At 38.4% G+C, this 17402-nt stretch overlaps 1 protein-coding gene across 4 annotated transcripts in view; it reads right to left on the bottom strand.

Moving 5' to 3' along the window:
• The window catches only part of LOC117911336 (MADS-box protein JOINTLESS-like), a 38812-nt gene that overhangs the window by 9965 nt on the left and 11445 nt on the right, over positions 1 to 17402 (bottom strand). For 3 of the 4 annotated variants that reach the window (XM_034825663.1, XM_034825666.1, XM_034825665.1), the window contains 2 exons: positions 16046 to 16145; positions 15691 to 15973 (listed from right to left, as the gene is read on the bottom strand). In XM_034825663.1, the coding sequence (XP_034681554.1) occupies positions 15947 to 15973; positions 16046 to 16145 (127 nt within the window). In that variant the 3' untranslated portion in view covers positions 15691 to 15946. Of the gene's footprint in view, positions 1 to 15690; positions 15974 to 16045; positions 16146 to 17402 lie in introns of those variants that run through there. The other variant, XM_034825664.1, reaches the window with a different exon arrangement.

Raw genomic sequence — 17402 nt, 5'->3', positions numbered from 1 at the left:
TACCCTATTATGTCTACAAGCAATTGGGACTTGGAGAGTTGAGGCCAACATCCATCACTCTATCTCTGGCAGATAGATCAGTGAAGATTCCAAGAGGGATGATCGAAGATGTCTTGGTTCAAGTTGACAAATTCTACTATCCAGTGGATTTTGTTGTTCTTGATACGGATCCAGTTGTTAAAGGAACTAATTATGTTCCTATCATACTTGGAAGACCATTCCTAGCTACATCAAATGTAATCATCAATTGTAGGAATGGAGTCATGCAACTCACGTTTGGCAATATGACATTGGAGTTCAACATCTTCCATTTGTACAAGAAGCATATCCATCCGGAAGAAGAAGAAGGCCTAGAGGAAGTGTGCATGATTGACACTTTGGTGGAGGAGCATTGTGATTAAAGAATGCAGGAGGATTTGGTTGAGAGTTTTGGGGACCTTGATGAAAGGATACCTGAACCATCAGATTTGCTTGCTACCTTGCTCCCTTGGAGGAGGAAAGAAAAAATTCTACCCTTATTCAATGAGGAGGAGACGCAAAGACCAATTAAGGAGGAGCCCCTAAAGCTTATTCTTAAGCCACTACTCACAGAGTTGAAGTATGCATACTTGGAAGAAGACAAGCAGTGCCTTGTTGTCATATCTTCAGCTCTTACCATTCATCAGGAGGGTTGTCTACTTGAAGTCCTTAGAAGATGTAAGAAGGCAATAGGATGACAAATTTCTGATTTGAAAGGGATCATCCTTTAGTCTGCACCCATCATATTTACATGGAGGATGAAGCTAAGCGAGTTCATCAACCTCAGAGAAGGTTGAACCCTCACATGCAAGAGCTGGTGCGAGTTGAAGTTCTTAAGCTACTTCAAGCCAATATTATTTACCCCATATCAGATAGTCCATGGGTAAGTCCTACTCAAGTTGTGCCAAAGAAGTCTGGGATCACAATGGTGAAAAATGATACGTGAGAAGATGTCTCTACACGCCTCACTACAGGTTGGAGGGTGTGTATTGATTACAGGAGGTTGAATGCGGTGACAAGGAAGGACCATTTTTCGTTGCCCTTTATTGATCAGGTTCTTGAGAGGGTCTCTGGGCATCCTTTTTATTGTTTCTTGGATGGCTACTCCGGGTACTTTCAGATAGAAATTGATGTTGAAGACCAAGAGAAGACCACTTTCACATGCCCAGTTGGAACTTATGCATACAGGAGAATGCCTTTCGGCTTATGCAATGCACCCGCAACTTTCCAAAGATGCATGTTAAGCATTTTCAGTGATATGGTGGAGCGTATTATGGAAGTCTTTATGGATGATATCACCATATATGGAAGTACATTTGATGAATGTTTGGTCAAGTTAGAAGCTGTCCTGAACCGATGCATTAAGAAAGACTTAGTGCTTAACTGGGAGAAGTGCCATTTCATGGTACACCAAGGAATTGTCCTTGGGCACATCATCTCCAAGGAAGGCATTGAAGTTGACAAAGCAAAGGTTGAACTCATTGTTATGTTGTCATCCCCAACAAATGTCAAATGAGTAAGGTAATTCCTTGGCCATGCCGGATTCTATAGGAGGTTTATCAAGGATTTCTCTAAACTTGCAAGGCCTCTATGTGAACTATTGGTCAAGGATGCTAAATTCATATGGGATGATAGATGCCAAAAGAGTTTTGAAGAATTGAAGCTATTTCTAACAACCGCACCAATAGTGAGGGTTCCCAATTGGAAACTACCCTTTGAGGTAATGTGTGATGTCAGTGACTTTGCTATAGGAGTTGTTCTTGGGCAAAGAGAAGATAAAAAACCCTATGTGATCTACTACGCAAGCAAAACATTGAATGAGGTGCAAGGAAACTACACAACTATCGAGAAAGAATTGTTAGCTGTAGTTTTTGCCTTGGATAAGTTTCGTGCTTACTTGGTGGGGTCTTTCATTGTGGTTTTCACTGATCACTCTGCTTTGAAGTATTTGTTGACTAAGCAAGATGCTAAAGCAAGATTGATTAGATGGATTCTCTTACTTCAAGAGTTCAATCTCCAGATCAAAGACAAGAAAGGAGTGGAGAATGTGGTAGTAGACCACCTTTCAAGGCTAGCTATCGCACATAATTCCCATGGTTTGCCCATTAATGATGATTTTCTAGAGGAGTCTCTCATGTTGGTGGAAGTTGCTCCTTGGTATGCTCACATTGCGAACTACCTGGTCACAGGAGAAGTTCCAAGTGAGTGGAAAGCACAAGATAAGAAGCACTTCTTTGCAAAAATTCATGCCTACTATTGGGAAGAACCATTTCTATTCAAGTATTGTGCGGATCATATAATAAGGAAGTGCATTCCTGAAGAAGAGCAACAGGGGATCCTCGGTCATTGCCATGAAAATGCATGTGGAGGCCACTTTGCTTCTCATAAGACGACCATGAGGATGTTACAATCGGGTTTCTGTTGGCCATCACTTTTCAAAGATGCCCGCACCATGTGTAGGAGTTGTGATCGATGTCAGAGGCTTGGGAAGCTAACACGCAGGAACATGATGCCCTTGAACCCTATTTTGATAGTTGATCTTTTTTATGTTTGGGGCATTGACTTCATGAGACCATTCCCTATGTCTTTTGGCTACTCTTACATCTTGGTAGGAGTAGATTATGTTTCTAAGTGGGTAGAGGCAGTCCCATGTAAGCACAATGACCACCGAGTGGTTCTCAAGTTCCTCAAGGAGAACATCTTCTCAAGATTTGGGGTGCCCAAAGCCATAATTAGTGATGGAGGTACTCATTTTTGCAACAAGCCTTTTGAAACTTTCTTAGCCAAGTATGGGATGAAGCATAAGGTAGCTACACCTTACCACCCTCAAACTAGTGGGCAAGTTGAGTTAGCAAACAGGGAGATTAAAAACATATTGATGAAGGTGGTGAACACAAACAAAAAAAATTGGTCAGTTAAGCTCCTTGATTCACTATGGGCATATAGAACAGCTTACAAGACCATTCTCGGGATGTCTTCTTATCGTCTAGTCTATAGCAAAGCATGCCATCTCCCTGTAGAATTGGAATACAAAGCTTGGTGGGCAATCAAGAAACTCAACATGGATTTGAGCAGAGCTGGGTTGAAGAGGTTCTTAGACCTCAATGAGATAGAGGAATTGAGAAACGATGCCTACATCAATTCAAAATTTGCAAAAGAGAAATTTAAGAGGTGGCATGATCAATTGATTTCCCATAAGGATTTTCGAAAGGAACAAAGAGTCTTGCTCTATGACTCTAAGCTCCACATCTTTCCGGGCAAGCTGAAATCAAGGTGGATAGGTCATTTTACCATTCACCAAGTGCATTTAAATGGAATAGTGGAACTACTTAACTCCAACAGCACCGGGAGCTTCAAAGGGAATGACCACCATTTCAAGCCCTTTGTGGAGCCTTTTTCTTGCGACAAGGAGGAATTCATCCTCGATCCACATCAAGCTTGACAAAACCAGTTTTTTTTTATGGACTTAGTCTTTCTAAAGACTAATCGAGTCCATATCTTTTTATGTTATTTCTGATTTAAGAGTTTTCCTATATTATTACTTGTTTTGATTTCGATTTCTCGTTTTAATTTTATTTTGGTTTGATTTAACTTAGATTTTTTTTTTTTTATGATCAATTTTAGGGGATTTCAAACAGGGGGGAAACTAAGAAATTTTCACAGGGCATGCGAAATACATAACTTAATTCGCATAGGGTGCGAAATTTCGCACACCATGTGAACCAAATTCGCACACCCAGAGAAATTAAGCCAACCCCTACGAAATCATTTCGATCACTGTGTGAAATTTTCGCAAACCATGCGAAAATTTTCGCAACACCCAAACCCATTTCGCAACCCCTAAAGCCATTTTGCACACTGTGCGAAACTCAAGAGGCGCGTACGAAAATGAAAGGTTGTCTACCATTTCTTTTTAAACCGCCTCCCCCCCGAGCCCTAGCTTTTTCATTTCGTAAGCATCCCTGTCATTATGAATCTTCTCTGCCACCTTGAGACCTCAACCCTCTCCATTCGATTCCAAGCCCCGCGCACATTACTTCGAAGAGACGCACTCCGTGTCTCCTCAGAGCACAGACTCGAGGCTCGTCTTTCATTTCCAACATGGCGCGAACTAGAGGAGCCCCTCCCGCCCCTTCACCTAAACGCACCACGAGGCAGAGAGCCTTATTTGCTCAGGTAACTAGTAATTCCCCATCTCAGGCCACGGAGGCCCCGCGCATTCCACCTTCCGAGGGTGGAGCGACCACTGGTACTTCCTTACCTGCTCCTCAGCACAAATATGAGACGAGAAGACCACCTACTACTCTAGGGGCGACTTTTTCGCGCCCCGAGAGCTCAGTATGGCGCCCTCCGGCCAAGAGGGCCAAGACTTCAGGCCCGGGCGAGTCATCCAGAGCTTCTGAGCATGCGGCAGATTCTGAGTTACCTACTGACCTGTCATCGGAGTCAATTATCAGATGTCTGATGGTCACAGCACTGCTCATTGAGGACAACTCAGATTGTAGAGTGAGACCCTTCCATTCAGAGCTATATTTTGATCAAGAGGTCATGTAACAACAGCCTAAGCTCTAAGACTCTTACGACCTACTCCAGAGGTACCACCTTGAGCACCTCAGGACTCCTCGTGAGTTCTTTTATCCCAGAGTAGCACTAGACTTTTACCAGTCTATAACTACTCGTGGCGTCCCGAGTCCTACCGCGATTCACTTCAGCATTGATGGACGTCATGGTGTCCTCGAGGCCAGACATATTGCAGAGGCTCTACAGATTCCTTATGAGCCAGATGATCCATCCGCTTTCCGACAGTGGTCCCCAGTATCTCAGAGGGACATGGTCCATATATTATCTAGGAGGACCTCTACTAATTCGGTCCTTCTACGGAAAGAGCTTCCACCTGGGATGCTCCTCGTAGACGTGGTGCTGCGCTCCAACCTCTTTCCCTTACAGCATGTAGTATAGAAGAGATGAGCTATTTTGGACGCTTTATTTCGTATATCCGAGGGCTTCTACTTTGGCCCGCACCACTTGATCATGGCCTCTCTCATCCACTTTGAGGAGAAGGTCCATAGGAAGAAGCTCTAAAGGGCCAACACCATTCCACTACAATTTTCGAGGTTGTTGTGCCAGATCCTGGAGTATTTAGGTTTTCCTACTGAGCCTTGGCTTGAGTGCTGCCGCCTTTGTCAAGAACGATTCACTCTCAACAAATGGAATCAGTTGGCGGGCTACTCTGCACCGCCAGGAGTCCCTCCTATGGTAGCACCCCCAGTGCCTCCACAGCCAGAGCATGGCGAGCTCTCAACATAGACTGCACCACCAGTGCCCACACCTGAGGCTGCTTTTGCTGCTCTGCCTACGAATTCTACTATTCCACCAGTCGCGCCTACTACATCTGAGCCGTCCATCACCATATCGGCTTCGAAGTTTCGTGCCCTTATGCATACCTTTCAGACACTCACCCCACCCATTCTGCTCTCTTCCAGCAGATGGTTGAGATGCGTGCTCATCAAGACCAGCAGATTGCTATTCTCTGCCAGATTCAACAGCACCTAGAACTCCTGCCTCCGCCTCAGCCTGACCTTCCCGCATCCTCAACGCCTATAGCTCCAACTGAGAACACTACACCAGTAGAGGTTCGGATTCCACCACCTCAGGATGAGCCTCCCACAGTCACAGCTACACCTGAGGAGGCATCACCTCCATCCGAGGCTCCCACTACTTGATCATAGGACATCTCTTTACCTTATTGTATTTATATATTATATTAGTGGAGATTTGTCCTTGTTCTGATGCTTTATAAACTGGGATTGGATGTATTGCCTGATGATATCTCATATTGTACTTTCTCAGATTAATATATAGACATTATTTTTTATATCTCATATTACTTGGCATTTTTCTTTTTCCTCTACTCATTACCATTTTGTTTTTTGACTCATGTGGTTTCTCTTTTACGACTCAGACTCCATTTCACTCAGGAGGTACCACTTCCTCCCTTTATTTTCAATTGCTCTTGAAACATTGATGGCAATGTTGATATCGATTGGGGGAAGAGTTGAGAAAGGAAGTTCTGTTAAATAATGCTAGTTAATTTGTTAATTTAGTTACTTTTTGCTTAATTTTAAAAGTTTTCATTCTATTTTTCATGGTTATTAAGGAAAAATTCTCAAAATGAAATGGGAGAAATTGAGTTCTTGCTTTTTTACTTGAATCTTAGAGTTTGTATTATGTTTATTGAAGTTGATGAATTATCGAAACTCCTATTGAATTCAACCTTATTTCTTCCACTTTAATCTTACCACACACTGTGCACATTAGGTTCCGGTTATAAGATGAAAAACTATCTCACCCCTTGAACTTAGGAAAATTTCGACTTGGTATCTTTGACCTCGTTTTAATAGTGTTGGGACACCTTATAAAAGGCCAATGAGCCTTCGAAAAAAAAAGAGAAAGAACAAAGTGTTTCGCTTGCCTTGAAACCCGAGCAAGGTCTGAGGGGTATACGGCGAAAGTCTTTAAAACCCGATGCCCTAAACCTTTATTGGTTGGGAGTCACCAACCTCAATGCTCGTCACAAGGGTGAATAGGTTGAGTTTAACATATTGTAGGTGCTTGGGTATTGAATTTCAATCTCAAAAGTCCGAGGAAAAATATGAGAAGTTAATGGTCGAAAGATCCTTAAAGCTTGATGCCCTAAACCTTGATTGGTTGGGAGTCATCGATGGATCCCCATTACATGGACACTTTAGGAAACAATACCTTTAGCATTGCACTTCTACAATGAAAAAAATTGAGAAATAAAAGAGGTGCGTTCTTCGCCTATTGGAGGTTGGTCAGTTTGCTAAGGTTTGAGAAAGAACTAGGTTGGGGGGAGAGTATAGTTTGACATACTATAATCGGAAACTAAGAAGCTTAACACTTAGATCTTTATGGAAAAATAAGGATTGAACCTTTGGGAGTGGAAATTCTTTTGATGTTTAAATTTGCATAATGCCTACTCTTTATAAATTGTAATGAGGCAGGAGATTTGATGACTCTTGTTAAAGGTTGGGTTTTGCCTCTTTGATGTTCCATGAGAGAGTATAATCTACATCATGCCACTCGAAAATTTTTTGGAGTGATTAGCATGATTTTTTAAATTATTTTACTGTCTATTCTTCTTTATCTCTCCTTCATTGCTAAGGAACTAGCAATATGTCGGTTGGGGGAGTGATTACTACTCAAAAAGTACTCTTTTATAGCTTGAAACTAACTATTTTAAACTCTTTTGAGTAGTAGTTAATACATTTTAACTCAATTGGCACATTAAGGAACCTAGCAAGGGTTACTAATCAATTTTTGGCAATTTTTGGTGTTTTTGGTAGTTTTTTTATCATTGAAACAAGCCAAGAAGAGGGAAAATCTTGTGAAATCAATGGCAATGCAAGTTGAAGCTCAAATACATGAAGAATCCAAGCTTTGAAGCACTTCATAGCCCTTTGCCAAGCCAATTAGAGATGCAAGGAAGAAAACTAGAGGAAGAAATCCAACAACCAGCAGTTTCGCATGGCTGTGCGAAATTTCGCACACCATGCAAAACCACTTGAGGCAGCCAAAGGATTTTGCACACCATGCTAAATTTCGCATGGTATGTGAAATCTTCCTATGCACCGACTCTGTTAGATTTTTATCTTCAAATATTTTGTGTAATTTCCTAGTTTCTCCTTGTAACTAGTTTCTCCTTGTGACCAACCTAGATATTTTTTTTTATATATTTTTATATATCTTTTAGGTAGCATATATATAAGGAGGGAGAGAGTGAGAGATATGTATGTTTTTCATAAAACACTTGTAAAATTCCCGAAGTAAGAAATATACAGAGCTTTTGCTCTATCTTTCCTTCTCATTTTGTCTTCACTTTTCTTTCTAGCCAAACAACCTCCGAGGATGATTTCTCAGGGGATGAGTGGCTAGGTTTTACGTTTCTTGGAGTGATGGAAGCTAGGTGAAGGACCTGAATGCAAAGGTGGGAGTTTTCCTTGCTTTAAATGACAGTTGTTAACCATCAATGGTTTTTATTTCAAGGTTTAACCTTAAATCCCTTAAAATCACCTTGAATGTCCAATACTTGGTAAGCTTTTTGGATTCTATGGATGCTTATTGCTAGATCCATGGATGTCTATTAGTTATCATTTATGAGCCATTGGAAGGTGGTTCAAGGTGAGGGTATTTAGCGTTTGAAGCCATTAATAGGAAGCAACTATCAATTTCCATGAACCCTTTGGATCAAATCTTAATTGCTAACATAAAACCGGTTCGGGAGATAACCATTCTTTATGTTATTATCCCCAAGACGAGAAGAAGATCCGGAACCTCCCCCTTTGCCTAAGGAACTCAATCCTAGTGACCTAAAGCTCCAAGAGACCTTTTCTTTGTAGTAACTTCACTTATTGTTTTTGCTTAACTTAAAATAAATCTTTGAAACCGTAATTCCATTTTCTTTAAAAGCTAACTTTCATAAGAAAAAGCATCATTTTATTTCCTTCACTAACGTCAACTGTACGATGAAAACACATCCCTATGGACGATCCTAGAGCCACTATACTATGTTAGCTATGCTATCCTAGTGTGAGGTGATTTAGGTTTTATAAATTTTGTTGATAACACCTGTTTGAGCCAGAATTGAATGACATGACTGCAATGGGGACGAATCACCTTTCAATTATACTCTCCTTTCATATTATTTTTGTACTACATCATTTTAAGATTAATATGGGTTTAGGCATCATTATGATATAAAGAAATCTCAAATCTGGCTGCAAACATGGGCTGGAAAAAATTGCATACTTTTACACGGGTAATGACCACACTTGTGCATGCTTGTTAATTAGTCATATATAACAGTATAACACACACAAACAAGAACTAGAGAGGTTAAAATACATCCATACATGCAACTGTGTGGGCTATGCAGATAACACTCAAAAAAAAAAAAAAATATAGCTTTTGCTTAAAAGTTCCATGTTGGACTTTCAGTGGCTTTTCAAACTTGACATAAACTCTTTGTGAGTTGAAGTATATCAATTGATCACATAATAGGATGATTTGAGACTCAAGGATTATAGAGGGCAATATCATTCATCTTGTTTAGATTACAGATACCAACTCATGAAGAGCTTACATACAATGGATAGTAGGTCATGGACTAGAGCATTTTTTGTCTCATTGTAATATACATAAGATATTTGGGATGCAGTTGACTATAATAGAATGTTAAGTCAACTTCAAAATTGGATTCTCAGGAAAACAATATTTACCCATAAGTTCCAATGGTCCCCTCTTAAGCTCATATTCCTTAATAGCATAGTTTATGAGGGTTGTTTTAAGTTCTTTACTAACTTGTATGCATAAGAGCGTCTTAGTAATTACACAAAGTTGCATAAGAGTTTGTGAATGATCTCTTCTAACTGAGAAAATTGATTAATTGGAGCCTAAAAGGTTAATTAATCAATTTGGAATCATGAGGACTAGTTTTAGTAACCTAAGCCCAAGATGGGCTCAAGTCACTTAAGCTTATTAGAAGCTTATAAGTACCATTATTTAAGGTTAGGGCTTTAGTCTTTAAAAAATCTTCATGTTCACTTATAGAAAGAGAGCTCTAAGGACCTTGTTTAACCTACTCTTTTTAGAACCACCTTAATCTCATAGGACAAGCTTTAGATCCTTCGTCTAGAACTCCTATCTATATATGGGTGCATATGTGAGCCTTGGGTGTTGCTTCTGTTTCAAAGCATATTTTCTTTCTATCCTTTATCCGATCCAATCAAGTGGGGTTAGAGAAGATTGAGCCCAAGGTTGACTTTTCAAGACAAGTAGGGTGGCTTGTGATAAGCGAGTGGGTTGTTTGATGAGATTATTAACTATTCTGTGGTCGAGGGATCATCTTTGAGATTATTATAAAGCATCTAAAGTGGGGCCTTCCACATATTTTATAGATTTGACATGGCTATTTTGGATGAATATCGGTCTTTAGTGTTGACCATGTGATAGCTTGAGAGCACAATGTTTGAGGTTGTATTTAAAGGATAGGTGGTCATCATTTCATGAGCCTATTTATCTTGTTACCCTTACTTATAGTTATCATTTTTCATCTAGTTGAGCCATGAACACTTGGCCTTTTCATTTATCACCCCGTTTACCTTTTTTCTCATACCTTAGGTTAGGGCCTCTTGGCACACCTTGTATATAGATAAGATTGCCTAGTTTGTGGACATTACAGTTGTTTCATCTTTTTTATTCATCATATCTATGTGACCATTCTTATTCTTCCATTCATACCTCTGCTTGATGCTTGTTGTATCTATTTGAGTCATTGTTCATTATTTTGCCATTTTGAGTTGTTACTTGCACATATGGTTTGACTTTTATCTATATATATATGTCAAGATTTATCATCTAGTTACTTTAGGATCCTAGTATATGTTTTCCCCGAATTCAATGATTTCATTATTTCACAAAAAGAAAAAAAGAGAAAAAAAAGAAGTTATGAGTCACTCTTTGTTGGTATCATATGTAACAATTCTGGTCCTCCCATTGTACGCATCCACTCTATATGTATATGGAAATTGAGTTGAGTTTTATCCCTATTTGTGATGTATTGTCTCATATATATAATCACGTTTCTCGTTTAGAGTTTTACCATAATTTATCTTGGTCATGTCCTTGGTTTTTGCTCATATATTGAATTATCATCCATCAACATTGTCTATTTTACCTTTAACCATTGTACTATTCCTCTGTTCCTTTAAGCCTATTTCAAAGTTTCACCTTTAACCTTTTCATTTAGGTAACGTATGCATGTAGATTGTTGTGTACCTTTTCACTAATTTAATCTTCTTGTTCATCCAGTCATATGTATCATAGTCTATTCGACTCATTCACCTTCCTCGCTTTTTGTAAGATAAAGTATTTGTGAAGTCCATGACCTTAAAGCTTCTTTAATTGTTGCATTGTGAGTGCTAGAGGCATGCAAATTATATCATTGAGATTATTTAGCCCAATTTCTTTTCATTTCCTTCACTCTATTACATTCTAAGTCTTGAGACCACCCTAAGGCCTTGATATCATGCATCATGTTTAATAGATCACATATAGGCAATACTTGAGATTGGTTGGAGATTATGAGATGACCCCATATTGGGTCATAAAACTCTGAGTAGTGTTTGATTTGGAGATAACGGTTTATTTTAAGGCATGGCCACATTAGAGAGCATTCTTATTGGAGCATAGCCACTTAGCTTGGTTCCCTATAGCAAAGTGTAACCCTCTCATCTGTGATTGATTTTTGAGATGACAATATTCTTAATGGGTGAAACCATTTACTTGGAAGTCATTAGATATCCCATTCACATCGAAGTAAGAGATATTACTGAGGAAATGTTGATTTGATAAGATTATACTAAGATATAGCCATTTGAAAAGGCATTCTCATACTAGGGCATTGCCACCTCGTTGGATTTTGACATTGAGATTCAATTGTTTGCTTATTATTTGGGTTGTGTGAGATTTCTAGAGATGTTGACATATTGGGTTCAATCTTCTCAACGTACTTGTTCTGATTTGGATACGTACTTACCTATATTGCATACTCGAATATTCTACCTTTAATATTTTCACACTTGTATCTATTTTGTTGGAGCTTGATTGATGTTTTCTATTGAGGGTACCCATTTCATCATCACATGTGACCTTATTCCACTCTCCTAATCAAAGGAGAATGTAAATCAGTCCTAAAATCTCCTTGTCAGGCTTTCTTGTGCCTTTTGGACATTGGGTTTGGCATCTTCCATGATGATAGGGCCTGATAGATTGTTGATGGACTTGTGATGATGTCTTCATTTTGATAGTTGACACATCCTTATTAACTTACTTGAATTTAGAATCAGAGCCTTGGTTAGCTTTGCTTTTATCCATCATTTAGTTTTGTTTTATCAACATAATCTCATGATGTGTGGTTCCATTTGGCATTTGATAAGGCCTAGACATTTTTCATGGTATTATTATTGTGCATATCTCAAAGTGTAGTAGTTTTATGGCATTCTATATCTCATGTTGGTCATTGTCACATACTAGGACACACCCCTTCTTTGAGATAGCAGACTTCATTACCACTCAACTTGGTTTTTGACCTTTGGTAGTTGTCATACTACAACATACCCCTCATTTCATCGAATTTGTTTGCATAATTATCTTAGTCCCATTTTGTCCTTGAGCCACACTTTGATATCGTCATTATCTTAGCCATCCTTCGATCCTCAGCCACGTTTTTAGATCATTTTCGCAATTATCCTTCAACCTCTAGTCATGCCATAATATTACTATTTTTATCTTAGATTCTCTATGACCTTGAGTGGCACCTTTAGTTCATTTCTATCATAGTAATAAATTAGACTTGAGCCACACCTTTAGATTGTCCTTTGACTCGAAGTTGCATACTCAGTGGTATTTTAGTTATCCTTTTGGCCATCACAACCATGTTTGCTCATCATAGATCGACCCTGAGTCATACTACTAGATCTCTTTCTTAGTCATCTTTCAGCCTCAAGCCACATCATTAGTTTAGGTCATCTTTCTCTTATAATAGATCGGGCCTAAGCCTCATCATTAGATTTACATCTTGGTCATTGATTGACCTCGAGTTGTGTCCTTAGATTTTTTTTAGTTATCATAGATCAGCCTTAGGCCACACCATTAGTGTAACAAATTGCATCCAACTGTATAGATATTGTCCGCTCTATGATCAAAAGGGCCCTCACGACTTTAAAAAGCATCTTCAAGGTTAAGAATAGTTCATACTTATATAAAATCAGGAACTTTCTCCTTTATCCCATGTGGGACATAACAAACACCCCCCCATGTAGACACAATATCCCCGTTGTGTCTCATATGATTACGGGACCAAATAGAAAAACACCCTTTATGAGGCCAAACAAACCCTCACACCGAGGTCATGGATCGACTTTGATTTCATTTGTAACAACTCACACCCAACCGTGTAGATATTGTCTGCTCTGGGTTCAAAGGAACCAAACGAATTTTAAAGCCATCAGGGCCCCAAAAAGCAAACAATATCTACATGATTGGATGTGGGTCATTATAAATGATATTTGATTAATTTTTCATTTGTAAGGACTCATACCCAACCGTGTAGATATTATCTGCTTTGGGCCTAAAAGGGCCTTAATAACTCTAAAACACGTTTGACCCTTTTGGACCTAGATAGGATAATATTTACATGGTTAGGTGTGAGTTGTTACAAATGGTATCAAAATTGATCCCTGATCCCGGTATAGGGGTTTGTTTGGCCCCATAAGGGTTGTTTGTATGTTTGGCTCCATAATCATGTAAGACACAATGAGGACATTATGTCTACATAAGGAGAGGAGGGTGATTGTGATATCTCACATCGGATAAGGGAGAAAGTTTCTAGTGTTATATACATGCATGGGCTCCTCTTAATCTTATAGACATGTTTTAAAGTCATGAGGGCCATTTTGAACCTAGAGCAGACAATATCTACATGATTGAATGCAAATCATTACAAATGGTATCAGAGTCAATTCCTGACCTCGGTGTGGGGGTTTGTTTACCCACATGAGAAGTGTATTTTTGTTTGGCCTCGTAATCTGATAGGACACAATGAGGTTATTGTGTTTGCATAAGGGGGTGATTGTGATATCCTACATCAGATATAGGAGAAAGTCTTAACACTATATATGTATGGGCTCCTCTTAACCTTATAGATGTTTTAAAGTCGTGAGGGCCCTTTTGGACCCAAAGTAAATAATATCTACACGATTGGGTGCGAGTTCTTATGGTCAGATTATCCTTCAATCCTAAGTCGCACCTTCAATTTTTATGTCTCTACACTTTCAGTATCTCTTTCTTGGTTATAAATTGGCCTCAAGTCGCATCACTAGTTTAGTTCAAATTTTTCTTATCATAGATCAGCCTTGAACCACATTGTCAGATTTGCATCTTAGTTGTTGATCGACCTCAAGTTGTGCCTCTAGATTTTTTTATTATCAAAGATTAGCCCTAACCACCGTTAGATCTTTTTCTTATCATAATTTGGCCCCAGCCGCACTATTATATTATCCTTTAGCCTTGAGTTGCACCTTTAGATTTATAGGTCTCCACGGCTTCAGCATCTTTTTCTTAGTTATAAATTGGCCCCAAGCCACATCTTTGGTTTAGTTTGTCTTTGTATAGTCGTATGTCAACCCTAAGTCGCACCTTTAAACCATCATTCAGCCCTGAGTTGTACCTTTAGTTTTATAGCTCTCAAGGCCTTTAGCATCTCTTTCTTATTTATAGATCAACCCCAAGCTGCGTCTTTGGTTTAATTTATCTTTATCTAATTGTAGGTCAGCCCTAAACCGTACCTTCAATTTTTTAGGTCTTTGCACTTTCAGTATATCTTTTTAGTCATTTTTCGGCCTCAAGTTGCATAATTGGTTTAGTTGACCTTTTTCTTATCATAAGTCAATAATGAGTTGCACCATTATATCATTTTATTATCATAGAATGACCCTAAGCTACATCATTAGATTTTTCTCTTATCATAGATCAGCCCCAAGTCATGCTATCAAATCATCCTTCAGTCTTGAGTTACATTTACAACTATCTTTAGGTCTTCATGCCTTTAGTATATCTTTAGTCATCTTTTGGCCTTACACCACATCATTGGTTTAGTTCATCATTTTCTTATCATAAATCGGCCTCTAGCCACATCTTTTAATCATCCTTCAGCCTTGAGATGCACCTTCAGCTATCTTTAAGTCTCCGTGCCTTCTATATCTTTTTAATCATCTTTGGTCCTCGAGCCTTTTAGTCTTAAGTTATTCCTTTTCTTAAGAGTCGCACCTTGTGTTCTCCGTTAGGCTTTAAGCTTTTCAACCTCAAGTTTTTATCTTTCATCTTAGAAGTCACAACATGCATTCTCCTTTAGGCATCAAGTCTTTTAGTCTTGAGCTACTCCTTCGTCTTAGAGAGTCATAGACTATGTCCTATCATTTTGAGTATGTTTTAGATAATTTTGGTTATGGATTGCGTCTTTTCCTTCTAAGTATGTTTTAGGTGATTCTAGTTGTAGATTGTGTCCCTTCATTCCAAGTTTGTGTAAGGTGATTTCGGTTATAGACTAAGTATGTTTTATGATTTCATCTTATCATCTTTTGACTTCGTTCATGATGACCACATCTTAAGTTTCATTGATTTTAGCATCCTTTGATTTCAGTCATGACAACCGCGTCATAGGTTTTCTTTTATCATCCTTGGATTTCAATCATGGCGACCACATCCTTAGTTTCCTTTATCACCCTTCAATTTCGGTCATGGCAATTGCGTCTTAGATTTTCTCAAGTTCCTTTGGATTCCCATTATTACGACGTCATCCTAGGTTATATCTCAGTTTATCTATAGTTCCTTTAGATTCCTATTATTGTGACACTATCAGAGTGTGCGTAATCCAACAAGTCCCAAGTCCCTCCTGAGTTTTATTGGTCTCGTCGTTGTTTAATTTGTTGTAGTTTCCAGGTTCAAACCTTCTTTTTGCAAATTACCCTGAAATATTTATTTCCAATAGCAAACCTGATCTTTATGGACTTATTACAACATGTATTGGCACTACTGTAGTTGCAATAGTAATTAATTTTTTTCCGTAAACAGATGCATTGGTTAAGACTTCTAACAAAAGGTTAAAAGAGCCAGGAAGCATCATAAATGGTGGAAATCATCACTTAAGAACCAATCACAAAGTGAAAATTTTCAATGTAAACCTGATACTAGCTAGTCTCCATTTTCTTTAGTTTTCTCTTTTATTCTAAAAATTTGTATATGGAATGCTTTGGAAAATTTCGAAGTTAGGTTCTTGACCTTTCTCTGGAGGTCACTGATCTCTTCGAATTCTTTCAGCCTGAAACCAAAAGAGATTTCAACAAGTTAAAGTTTGTCGAAAATGTCATAATCATAATTCGATAAAACAGACCTTTTCTTCCACAATGCTGCACAGACCAGCTTCAAGCAATTCCTCTAGTTCAATCAATTCTTCTATTTTTAATCCCTGGAGCTCTTCTCCTCTCATTTTCCTGTTGCAGATGAGATTATGTCTCCGAATTACAATGTGGTATGTAATGGAGAAAGTGAATGGAAGTATGATAATTGTTTGGGCAATTTCTTCACTCAAGACTGCAAAGGTGCTGTTCTCCAGCTACAGAAAGTTCCAATCGGAAATACTTTAGTATTTATATACAATATGAATATAAATTAGGGTGCATGCAAGTAACTCCCATGAAAAACCAATTCCAAATGGTCTCATGCAAGCTCAAGATCATGTTCCCACTTTAGTTGGTTCAGTATAGAACTTAAAGCTCTTGCAAGTAACTCCCAAGAAAATGACTTTTAATTGATCTTACACAAGTAGGATCATATAGCACTCCAGTCAAGTTTGGAATGGATGTGCCCCTTTTTAAAGAAAGGCATTACCCCGCCTTTAGGAAGAAATTTTAAGGGCTTTTCTGGATGTCACTTGTCATAGAATTAGGGTCTGAAGTTGCAATTTCAGGTGCATTATATTTGCAGTCAATGTTCCTTTCTCACAAGAAAGGCATCTGCAGTACCATGTTGTAATATGATTGCAGGAACAATTGCTTCAGATATCAATGAACCAAACTTCAGACAAAACAATATTGGTTTGCATTGGACTTTTCGAATCCCCCTGTTAGGTGCATGCATGTATTGGATCATTTTGTTAAGGAAATTGGAAAATGAAATCTTTTATTAGAATTTAATCCAAACACACCAAGACCTAATATTTAGGAAGTAAGACTCAAAAACGTTTGGATGAAAAATAACCAAGAAGTGTAACAAAACGAATCAAAGATATGGTGAGATTGTGTGCGGTACTATTTACCTCACAAGTATACATATGAGACAAATAAACATTAGGAAAAAGTACTTTATTGCATGCCTTCCAGAATGAAATTTTAAAGGAAACACTGTCGATGATCTTAGAACAGATAAAAGAAATATTGAGGAGAGAACAGGATGAAGAAGTAGGTGAAAAAACCTTATCCATGAAGTGGCTGAGATCACCTAGAACATTTGCTATATGTGCAGTGGCTCCTTTGTTAAGATACCATTCTCCATCAATCAGGTCATTAATTGTTATTGAGGCCAATTCTCAACTTTCCTCCAGTTGAATATACATACAAACAATCTAAGTGATTCAAACATACAAGGATACAAAGTATTTCACAATTTTGATATCTTGAATCAATTTCAGAAATGTTCATTAGAATAAGATCCCCTGATTGTTTTTTAAATGAGCTTGAGAAATGATGAAT

Source organism: Vitis riparia, chromosome 3 (assembly GCF_004353265.1).
Source record: "Vitis riparia cultivar Riparia Gloire de Montpellier isolate 1030 chromosome 3, EGFV_Vit.rip_1.0, whole genome shotgun sequence".
Lineage (NCBI taxonomy): Eukaryota > Viridiplantae > Streptophyta > Magnoliopsida > Vitales > Vitaceae > Vitis > Vitis riparia.
The sequence above is the reverse complement of the archived record's forward strand: the minus strand, read 5'-3'. Positions and strand labels throughout refer to the sequence as shown.